General features: G+C 31.5%; 2 protein-coding genes and 1 long non-coding RNA gene across 3 annotated transcripts; 1 reads left to right on the top strand and 2 right to left on the bottom strand.

Moving 5' to 3' along the window:
* The first annotated feature begins 4,847 nt into the window (after nt 1-4,847).
* LOC119668910 lies at nt 4,848-5,907 on the top strand. Its single transcript, XM_038078587.1, has 3 exons — nt 4,848-5,078; nt 5,136-5,313; nt 5,376-5,907. The coding sequence occupies exons 1-3, from the start codon at nt 5,007-5,009 to the stop codon at nt 5,609-5,611; spliced, it is 486 nt and encodes a 161-aa protein (XP_037934515.1). The 5' UTR covers nt 4,848-5,006; the 3' UTR covers nt 5,612-5,907.
* A 367-nt stretch (nt 5,908-6,274) lies between these two features.
* On the bottom strand, nt 6,275-9,685 carry LOC119666262 (protein ALP1-like). Its single transcript, XM_038075545.1, has 2 exons — nt 9,554-9,685; nt 6,275-7,237 (listed from the first exon to the last, which is right to left on the bottom strand). The coding sequence occupies exons 1-2, from the start codon at nt 9,683-9,685 to the stop codon at nt 6,275-6,277; spliced, it is 1,095 nt and encodes a 364-aa protein (XP_037931473.1).
* Nucleotides 9,686-10,791: 1,106 nt separating this feature from the next.
* LOC119668909 lies at nt 10,792-11,266 on the bottom strand. Its single transcript, XR_005251540.1, has 2 exons — nt 11,087-11,266; nt 10,792-11,024 (listed from the first exon to the last, which is right to left on the bottom strand). It is a non-coding gene; the product is annotated as an uncharacterized LOC119668909 (long non-coding RNA).
* Nucleotides 11,267-11,378: the final 112 nt, after the last annotated feature.

Below are 11,378 nucleotides of genomic sequence, written 5' to 3'. Positions count from 1 at the left end.
TTTATATATTTTTGTTAGCCCAAGGTTATTAATATTTTAGTTCTTCTTAATAACTTGTTATGGAAATTAAAAAATTTTACCTATTTAGAAAATATAAATATTTAAAATAAAAGATACAATTCATTCATATTTGCAAAGCATCGCATGCTAACGACAAATAATGTGTGCATATAAACGATATTTACGCTTCCATTTCTCAAAATAAATGAAATTTTGCATGCCGACCAAATCCGACTGTATATGCAAAGACACGAGCGTGTTTGAAGATATATCAAAAATTTTGATTTTCGTCAACGCATTTCTTAAATTTCAAATATTACTATTGCACACACAAATTTCGCATTTCATAAAATAGGAGAAAAGTAGGAGAAAAAATTCTCATGTGTATATACGCGCAAATCTATATATAATTACGCTACATAAAAGTTTGTTACCCCGTTTTAACTGTGTTGCCGTTGACATATATGGATAAAATTTATACCGTTGGAAAGGTGAAGACGTGCAGAAGAGCACAACGTTATTTTTTCGCATGTACGTTAACGGAAACACAGGTAAAAATGCGTTCGCGTAAATTTAGCGACTACAACAACAAAATACATGTGTTTTTCAAAGTTTTTTTTTGTGACGAATTGTTAATTGTTTACGGTGGATTTGTGTGTGCGATTTTTTTCCACTTTTGGAAACAAGTGGACTTTGTGTGTTTGGACTTTGTGTGTTTGGACTTTGTGGATTCTGTTACAATAAGATTTTTAAAGCTCATTAAATTTCAAATATTGTTTGTGAATAAAAAAAACGCATTGAAGTGGAAATATCCTTTGATATGAATCGTTTTATTTGCATTGTGTGATAGTTAAATTTTAATTGTGATAAATTTTAATTTTGATAAATTTTAATTGTGATATATTTTTATTGTGAAATGTGGATAGTTAAGGTTAATGAGTTTGAAATTTTTAGATTTATTTCAAGTGTATTGTGTGATAGTTAAATTTTAATTGTGATGAATTTTAATTGTGAATTGTGTGATAGTTAAGGTTAATTAATTGGTTGAATCGACATTAACAACACTTCAATTCGAGAGATATTCATTTTGTACAATGAAAGAACATTATGATAGAGTATGCAATGCACAAAAAGAGATTTGTATGGCAATTATCGTGAATCGTGATACAGATATACGAAGATATAATATTTACGACTATAGATGATGAACCACCATTTGAGAGAAATATGATATCTTTTTTAAAAACAAATGGTGTAGTTAAGAATGTATTAGTATTAGATTCTGCTTTGGAACCATTGGCATATCCTTTACTATTCCCAAATGGAGATTTTGGTTGGCACGTTAATATATCGCATAACGTGCAACATAATTCTAATGGTAGGCAGATTCGAAATAAAGTTACAATGTTACAATTTGCATGCTTCAGATTTGCAATAAGGGATCAATTTAGCTTTTTGCATAAATCGCAAAAACTATTTTTGCAATACATTGTTGATATGTACGTGAGAATAGAAGGATGTCGACTACATTTTATAAGACAGAATCAAGTAAATTTGAGGGCAGATGTGTATAACAATATTAGTGATTATTTGCAAACGAATCAAGTAGGAGATGGTAGCTTAGGTCGTAAAGTGATTTTGTCTTCATCCTTCACTGGGTCTCCGAGAAACATGTATCAAAATTACTTAGATGCAATGTCAATTGTTCAGTATTTTGGCAAGCCATCGCTTTTTGTTACAATGACTTGCAATCAGAATTGGGCGGAAATTGTATATAATATTGATCCTAATGAATCATCTCATTTCAGGCCTGAAATAGTTGTGCGTGTATTTAAATCGAAGTTAAAAGAACTCATTTCTGACATTTGGAATAAATATATTTTTGGCAAAGTTGAGGCTCTTATATATACAATCGAATTTCAAAAAAGAGGTTTGCCTCATGCTCACATTTTGATAACTTTATGTGAAAATGACAAAATTGTCGGGCCGGCTGATATTGATAAAATAGTTTGTGCAGAGATACCGGATAAAAATTTGCAGCCAAAATTACATGAATTTGTTGTCAAACACATGATGCACGGTCCTTGCGGTGTTTTGAATCCAAGCTCTGTATGTATGCAAGATGGAAAATATTCAAAACAATTTCCAAAGGATTTTGTGCAATTAACGAAAGAATCAGTTAATGGTTATCCGTTGTATAGACGGCGCGATAATAATGTTTCCGTTGATGTTAGAGGAAAGTCTCTAGATAATCGTTATGTCGTTCCATACAACCCGTATTTGTTTGCAAAATATAATTGTCACATTAATGTCGAGGTGTGCACTTCCGTCAAAAGTATTAAGTACATATATAAATATGTATATAAGGGTTTTGATAGTGCAACTGTTTTAATTCAAAGTGAAAGCACAAACGAAAATGACTAACAAGTACAAGTTGAAGTAGATGACGTTAGAAATTTTTTGAATGGTCGATATGTGGGATCAACTGAGGCTATGTGGCGAATATATGAATTTCCTATGCATTTTCAGTCTCATACTATAATTCGTCTTCACATTCATTTGACACAAAGACAAAATATTATATTTCGCGAAGACCAAGAAAGACAAGCAGTAGAAAATCCTAAGCTTACGAAGCTATTAGCTTTCTTTCAATTGAATCAAAGTGATTCATCTGCTAATCAATATACGTATATAGAAATTTCATTGCATTATGTTTGGATTGATAGTAGAAAATCTTGGCAAAAAAGACAACGAGGAGGAGATAAAATTATTACTCGGATGTATATGGTGTCTCCCAAAGAAATTGAGCAATTCCATTTAAGATTACTTTTGTTGCATGTAAAAGGGCCAAAATCATATGAAGATGTGCGTACATTCAATGGAATGGTTTATAGGACATTTATCGAAGCATGTCATGCTAGGGGAATTGCGTCCAATTATAACGAGTGGAGAGTTTCTCTCAATGAAGCTAAGACATTTAACTCAGGAAAACAAATGCGTAATTTGTTTGCGATTAATTGTGCCTTCAATATTCCAGCAAATGCATTAGCGCTTTGGGTGGAATTTAGAGATCATTTAAGCGAAGATTTCGTTAGAGATGGTTGTAGTGTAGATGTTTATTTTAATAGAGTATTATTGGAAATCGAGGATATTTTGTTAACACATAATGTTACATGTACGTCACTTGGTTTGCCTACACCTACAATAATGCCAGAATTTGCTGATCTCGATATTTTTGATCCTTTCGTAGAAGAATGTTTATTTAATGAGCTTTATGATTGCGCAAATAATGAACAGCGTGATACTATTGATAAAGTTATTCGTGAAGTTCAGTATTACGATACAGGATCAAATGTGTTTTGTTTGACATCCCATGCAGGTTGTGGGAAAACATTCACACAAACGGCTATAATTCGTAAATTAAATTCCCTTAATCTTCGCTGTATTTCGTGTGCATTTAGTGGTATTGCTGCGAGTCAAAGCAATGCATAATAACACAATAGATTGTGAAGTACTCACTGGAGTTGCTCGCGGAAAACGTGTTTTGATTCCACGCATACACTTGACGTATTCAGGGACTGCACTGCCATTTAATTTTCAAAGAACACAGTTTCCACAGTCATCAGCGCATTTGCTATGACAATTAACAAATCCCAAGGACAGACATTTGATAGAGTTGGAATATTGTTGAGGAGACCTGTTTTTTCGCATGGTCAACTTTACGTTGCAGCCAGTTGAGTTAGATCATTTGACGGACTTAAATTTTATGTCAGTAATGAAGGTGGACAAGGTCATTTGGCTAATGATGAAAGGGTTTTTACAAAAAATATTGTTTACACTGAAGTTTTGAGAACTTCGTGATATAAAATATAGAATTATTATTATGCATTATTATCATTTTAGATTTCATTCAGTTTAAATGTTTTTCAATATTTAATTTTTTTCATTCGTTCATTTGCCAATTTCATTTCTTTGTTTCTTGCCTTCACTGCATACCGCGATTTGATTTCGTGATGGCAGAGTATAGGAATTTGTTTGATAATTAACACGGGAGCGAGATGTTGTGCAAAGTCGCATTGTCGAAATTATGCAATAAATTGACGCAATAAATTGCGTCAGAATTTCGAATTTCTTTAGAAGAAGGTGCTGTTCTACAAAATTGCTGATTCCTATACTGATAACTTTCCGATATCACCTGAAGAACAAATGTACGGAGCAGATGTTAAGATAATTTATTTGTTGAAAAGATTTCAAAATGGAGCATCAGTTCGAAACTTTATCGGTATTTCATTCAAACAATTCATCATATTTCATATTTTATACTAATTATTTTCTTTTTTCGCAGGTGCATATGTGGTCACATATGACGAAAAATTTAAATTAAACGATTTGATTGGATTGATAATACAAGGAAGAATTAAGCCAAAACCAGAAACACAACAAATAATTTTGCACGAGATGAAATTATAAATTTTAATTTATTTTTTAAATTGTTTTCTACAACTTTCTTTAGATTTTGTTCATATTTTAATCAAATTCATCAATAAAATTTAAATACTATTAAAATAAATAAATTGTATTTTCTATTGGTCGAATTTCGACCACTGGCGACCCTAGTTATATTAATTAAGACACAATACTTTAGTTTTTGCGACTTCTTTATTAAATGTGAATCTTGACTAAACTATCTCTAATATTTTTCCCCTTATATATAGGAAGGATTCGAATTATTGAATCCTGATAAGACGCTTCGTTGTTTGGTTAGGCCAAACAACTATAATAAAATATTTAGGATGATAATAAAACCTTTCGTTGTTTGGTTAAGCCAGACTGAGCTCGTTGGCAAATCATTTGTGTATATTAAATATAACAAAGGACCAAGTACACTGCCTTGGGGTACCCCAGCGTTGATTTTTTGGAGTTCACTGTAATCGTTTCCATGCTTAACACGGAAGTAACGATTAGTCAAATAAGAAGAAACCATATCGAAATACTCCAACGGAAAAATGTCTCTTATTTTTGTTAGTAGACCTGTATGCCAAACTTTGTCGAAAGCCTGGGATACGTCTAATTTTGAGGTTGGATGACAATTTGTTTTTATTATTTTTACAAAACTTGATTCGTTTTAATTATAGAAACCAACAGCCCAAATATATTATAAAAAACTATTAGAAGTGACAAAAATTGATACAACGTGGGACTTAGTAAGATTTAAGATGAGATATTTTAAGCAAAGTTTTGTTAAGGCAAACAATTGGCGCAAGTCTACTGGCGCCGGCTTGCTAGATGACGAAGAAGTCACATCTATAAAAGGTAATTAAAATCAATTTTGTGTTAGTATAAATGTTATTTAAATGTTTCCTTTTTGTTTGTAGATAAGGTAAAATTGATGTGTCCATATTATGACCAATTGTCGGAAATATTTGGTGAGAAAGCTTGGAGCAACAAAATTGTTTTACAATCTTCTGCTATGGTATGCGACAAGGAGGTGTCAGTGCAAGAACTGAATAGTACCAGCGAACGAGCAGGCGTTGAAATAGCGAACAGCGAAGAAGCAACACCATTTAGCATGATATTTGATGCAGATATACTGACAGAAAATACTGTGTAACAGATCACTACTAACAGAAGCGAGGTTAACACACAAAAAAAAACTACACCAGGGAGGATTCGTTTCGAAAACAATTTAAGACGTAATAAACAAACATCCGCCATTCAGGAACTAAACGATATTGAACGCAAACGAGAGGAGTTCCAAAATCGGAAGCTTCAACTTGAAGCAGAAAAATTCGAGTTTCACAAAGAATTGGAACTAAAAAAATTGCGCATGAAGGAGGATAAGATGAACATGAGATTCAGGCTAAAAGAGGAGAAGTTAAAGCAAAAAGAGAAATTGGCGATATATGAACTGGATTTAAAATATTGCAAAGCGAACGATAGCTAATTTTTCAATTTTATTTTGTCTTAACTAATTAATGATTCAATTTAGTTTTAAGTTTTAACAAATATTAAAATTTAATTTTATTATTTTTAATCTATTAATGATAAGTTCGATACACTTAGTGTATTAGGTTTAGTATATATAGTATATAAGTTGAGTACTTTTGAACTTTTTAATAACATTACCTCTATATATTTAACTTTTACTGTATAATTATTTTTTAACATTTTTTCATATTACTCTTACTTTTACTTGTATTTTTTCATTTTAAAAATTATATTTATGTTTTCACTATTTTAAGTTTCTTATAAATATGAATAAAACATTTGCAAATTAATTAAACATAAGATTGTAAATTGACTTTCTTTTACTTTCATATGCACTAGATTCGTTGTTATAGAGTAACATATCAGGAAGATCTTCCTCTGCAGAAATATGTATTTCTTCACGGCTTTGACTTTCAAATTCAGTAAGCAATATGTTGTGAAGAATACAGCACACAAGTATCCTTTCACAACAAAATTTATGACTTTTGTTATTTTTAATTCGAACTCTTAGTTCTTTCAAGCTACTAAATTTTTCCTTCAATAACCCAAAACAATGTTCCACCCGAACTCGATATTTACTATGGCGTTTATTGAACTGAATTCGTTCTTCACTGGTAAGTTGCTGTGAGTTTCTTCTATATGGTGGTATAATGATATCAGACAACGGATATGCGGAGTCACCAGCAATCCATGATTGATTAGAAAAAAATCGATCTTTTTCTTTTAAAAGTATTGAGTTCGAAAAAACTTTAGCATCGTGAGTCGAGCCCGCATAACCAACAACAACATCTCTTATTCTTAATTTGTAATCACAAACAGCTTGAAGTTTAATGGAATAAATGTGATTTCTTGAAAAATATTTTTCATGATTAATTTGTGGTGCATCTGCAATTTTTATTTCGGTGCCATCGATATAGCCAATGCAAAACGGTAATTCATTGTACGTGTCACTTATTATTTGTTCCTGCTCTGATGAGCTTGGCCATACGATGTACTTCGTCAATAGTGTTATAAAAACACTAAAAATTCTTTGTGTAATTTTCATCAAAGTTGCACCATCGCCAATTCCAAAAGTAGTTGCTACTTTCCTAATTGACGCACTCTCTTCTGAAGAGCCCAAACGATACAGAACTATAGCTAAATGTAGTCCAATCGGAAACTGTTTGCTGCCGTTTGCTTTTTTAAATATTTCAGCTTCAGAAATCAAGGCAACTAAATAACCAAATAAGCAAAACCGACCGTCATCTAACTTGGTTAAAATTTTTTTTTACTTTTGATTCAAGTTAATATATAAATTCTACTTACAAAATAAATATTTCCACTGTGATACTTCTTTTAGAAGTAATTAAAAAAAATTAATTTATCAGTTGTCATTCACGTTGCTCATACGCACCATAATACCATTAAATCAATTTTCGAAGAAAAACTATACAAAAATTTTCACTTTTTATTTTTAAACCTGCGCAACAAGTATCCGGATTTTGTTGTTTGTTAACTACTCCTTAAGTAATAGACCTTTTTCAAAAAATTTTTTTTGTTATTTCTTGACATATGGTACAAATTTGAACGCCATCTGTCAATTAGTTTGTTTACAGCAGCTGTTAATGTGAAACTACCTCAAGTGCATTTAGCGATTTTTACTATGGAAAATTCTTGTTGTACGCGATTTTTTGACCAAACACGGCACCACTGTCATCGCTCAGGCACCATATTCACCAGATCTAGATCCGTTTCCTGTTCCCGTAACTCGAATTGCTTCTTCGTGGTAAGCGTTTTGAGTCGATTGAATCGGTAATAGAGAACTAAAAGCCATACCTTCACGGGCCTACGAAAAGTGTATGGAAATTTGGGTAAAGCGTTGGCATATGTGTATCGCTTTAGAAGGAGCATATTTTGAAGGAGATAAAATAAATTTGGAATAAAATATAAAATTGTGTGTTTTATTCACAAAATCCGAGTACTTTTTGAGCAGAAGGTAAAATATTGACATTTTAAATTAGTTTCGCATCATTTCTGTTTTTAAATTATGATTTTTAACATAATTAAACCGTTCAATAAACTTTTTTCTTATATACCATAGATGAATTAAAAAGTTGATTAGTTTCATAGTAGCCGAACTACCTAAAAAACTGCAGCACATAATCACACCTACCTTTTTCGGTGGAAGATAGCAAATATATTATTTTTGATGGCCATCAAAGATTAGCTTATATGGCGTTAAAGCAAAACATTGTTGTACCAAACGGTCGTGAGCGGGTATTTTTTATTTGCTCAGGTATTTCTCGCTTGTTGGATCTTATTGTTCCAACAATGGTCAACTTATATGGCTCTTTTAGGAAACTCTTTGCTAGTTGTACGGAGGTGAACCAATTATCGCAAGTGATGTTGCGACAGGTACCATGTATTGGCCTTTTTAACTCCTTCACGAAGTATTCACCTAATGGCATCGTTGAAGTTGTGTAACGATACGGATTTTCCCGTTTCGTTGTACCATAGGCTTAAAAACGCCACTGTGTCAGACAATTTTTAATATTTATTTATTTTATATGTTGACATACAATGCCACTGAGTGTCATACAAGACACACTCCCTTCTTAGAAAATTGCGCCGTCTTTTATATGCATCCTCTTGAACTTTATGTGCAAAGTACACAAAGCTTTGAGTTTCTCTTAGTTAAACTTAATGCACTTTAACACTTTTGCACTAAAGCTTCCTTGTGCATCTTTTTGCAGCGAATTGCATTTTGACGTTTTTGACGTTTGCAAATGTTTGTTTACATTTTTACTTTTTACATGAAAGCGCCGGTGTTAGTAATTTTATCGTGTTTTTTTTTAAATTATTTATAATTTAATTTTATAATTATGAAAAATTATTTATTAATAAATTATTTAAATAAATTTGCGGGGATGAACAAAGAAGGAATGTATTTATTATTTTATTAAGATATATTTCTCTATTTATTACAAATTTATTTTCTCTTAATTTCAGATTGCTTCACGTGTTGCAGTTGCGTGCAGGCTGGGTGACTTTTTGGTAAATAGTTTCTAATAACTATGTTAAATGTTAATTCCTCTATTTTAATTTCAGATTTCTTCGAAATTTATTTAAATTTATGTAGGTTGGAAATTTGTGCAAAATTTTCATCCTTACAGTTGTTGTTGTCTTGTCCTAATATGGCAACAATGTACCTATCTCCACTATAGGTTGTATTGAATAACTCAATAGCTGACAAGTGATTGTCCTTCAATACTGCGGTCAAAGTCAGTATGCTAAGAAGAGCACCAATTTCAAGACAATTTGTATCTGCGAACGTTTTGCTTGTCAAATTAGTTGTTCGTATTAAAGATATCTCTGCATCTGTCCACTAAACTATTTCTGATATTATTTCGTCAGTAAAAAAAGCAGTGAAGGAAGAAATCGGATCACATAAGGCTTTACATGCTCTTGTGAGACCTCTTATTATTCGAACACCATTCATCGATAGAACTCTACCGGCATTTATTCCCTTCGAAGTAGTCCAGCAATATTGGCTTTTGCTTCTTGATGTTGGCTGAAGTACTCTTACTATCCGGCTGTCTAAAGACGACCTATTATTGTTGGTTTCTTCGTGTTCCGGGTCTGGCGATATATTTTCACGATTTTCCTGTACATTAAGATCTTTATCTTTTGCGTCTTTTTTGATATTTTGGAATATCATTTTCCGATACCACATCTTCTCTTTCACTCTCATTTTCGGTTAAGCTAAATTCATCTAGATATGTCAGATAAGTAGCTATTTGCGTGTCGTCTAATATTTCATTACTTTCCATTTTGCTTTTATTTACACTTACATGTACTGAATTTAAATAAAAAAACACAATAACTAATAATCGCTTCTCTTTCACTCTCATTTTCGGTTGAGCTAAATTCATCTAGATATGTCAGTTAAGTAGCTATTTGCGTGTCGTCTAATATTTCATTACTTTCCATTTTGCTTTTATTTACACTTACATGTACTGAATTTAAATAAAAAAACACAATAACTAATAATCACTCAAAAATTGTACAAGTAGCACAAAACATAAACATACATCTCGTAGACGTATGGCTTGGCAGTATCTCAATATATACAAATTTTACCACCGAAAATCAACTACCACTGGTAACGACTGAGATAAATGCAAATATGCATACGTTGTGAAAACATTTGTGAGAGAGAGAGAGCAAAATGTAAAAAGATCGTACGCCTCACAGACGTACATTATGAAAGCAGGGTTGAACTTATTATATTTATATATTTATACCGCAGCACCATACTGCAGCCGAGTAATGTACTCTCTTTTACGGTAATGTTTTTAAATACCAAAAAAAAAAATTCAAAAAGTTTTATCTTAATTCAAAATAATAAAAAATAAACAACACAAAAATTTTATTCAATTTATTTATGCTAATTTAAAGCTAGGCAAGTGCTTTGGTTAATGTTACTAATTAAATAAAAAAGTGACAAAAAACCTGGAACTAGAGCACTTAAAGTTTGTGTAGTCTCGTCTACTCGTCTACATGGTTAGTCATCGCTTCTAATTTGTTAGGCACGAGTTCTAAACCTGGCACTTGCAGCCCAAACAAATTATATACGGACTATGGTATAAACTAATTAAGAAATTCGATTATTTTCTAGAACCACTATTGATGAGAACTTGGCAATACTCGAAACAGCTTTGTATGGTCAGCCAAATTTCAATAAATTGAATAAAATTTTTGTCTTTGTCCTTTCTTTCTTTGCTATTTGAAAACCCTTTAAATTTTAAAAATTAAACAACCGGATAACCATTTAAAGAAACAAAATTAGCATTTATTTTTAAAAATATTCGTACAGTTTACACTTTGCCAATAGATTAATAACAGCAGTTTTATATTATTTAAACCATACTTTTTGATTTCATTTGCAGTGAAATTCGGTGATAAATTTATATAATTTTCCTATATGCAAGAATTATTGTTTACTATGTTGCGAGTCGTTTTCTTCTTGTTCCTTTAACTTTACAACACTTTTTTTCCTAGAAAAGATAATATTCAGTAAGGTACATTCATTTTGTTTTAATAGGTTAACCAAAACTACTTTGTATTTGCCCTGTTTGAACTCCTTGTCAGTTTCTTGTGGGCTGTCAGATCCATCAGTTGTTTTAATAAATGATGAATAGAAGGATGAGAAACTTGAGCCATCCATATCGTCGCTATTACCATTACTATCAGTATTTGGCTAAAATATACAAAACAATGCATTTAATATTTAGCACTGAATCAAATAAATAATTTCACACTATTTTTATCAAATACATAGTTTCTAAAGAGTACTTTTGGGTGATTCTTTTACTAACCGGACGGATTTTGGCAAAAAATTATCTCATGAT

This window comes from Teleopsis dalmanni, chromosome 1 (genome assembly GCF_002237135.1).
Source record: "Teleopsis dalmanni isolate 2A chromosome 1, ASM223713v2, whole genome shotgun sequence".
In the NCBI taxonomy this organism is placed as follows: Eukaryota; Metazoa; Arthropoda; class Insecta; order Diptera; family Diopsidae; genus Teleopsis; species Teleopsis dalmanni.
This window is presented reverse-complemented; position numbering and strand designations above follow the sequence as displayed.

Excerpts from the sequence above, each read along its gene's own strand:
- LOC119668910 (XM_038078587.1), top strand. The coding sequence starts at position 5,007 with ATGTCTCTTATTTTTGTTAGTAGACCTGTATGCCAAACTTTGTCGAAA. Across the intron at positions 5,079-5,135 it reads GGGATACGTCTAATTTTGAG|AAACCAACAGCCCAAATATA; the intron begins GTTGGATGACAA and ends TTTTAATTATAG. Across the intron at positions 5,314-5,375 it reads AGAAGTCACATCTATAAAAG|ATAAGGTAAAATTGATGTGT; the intron begins GTAATTAAAATC and ends TTTTGTTTGTAG.
- LOC119666262 (XM_038075545.1), bottom strand. The coding sequence starts at position 9,685 with ATGATATTCCAAAATATCAAAAAAGACGCAAAAGATAAAGATCTTAAT. Across the intron at positions 7,238-9,553 it reads CGTCTTTAGACAGCCGGATA|TTAGATGACGGTCGGTTTTG; the intron begins GTAAGAGTACTT and ends ATTTTAACCAAG.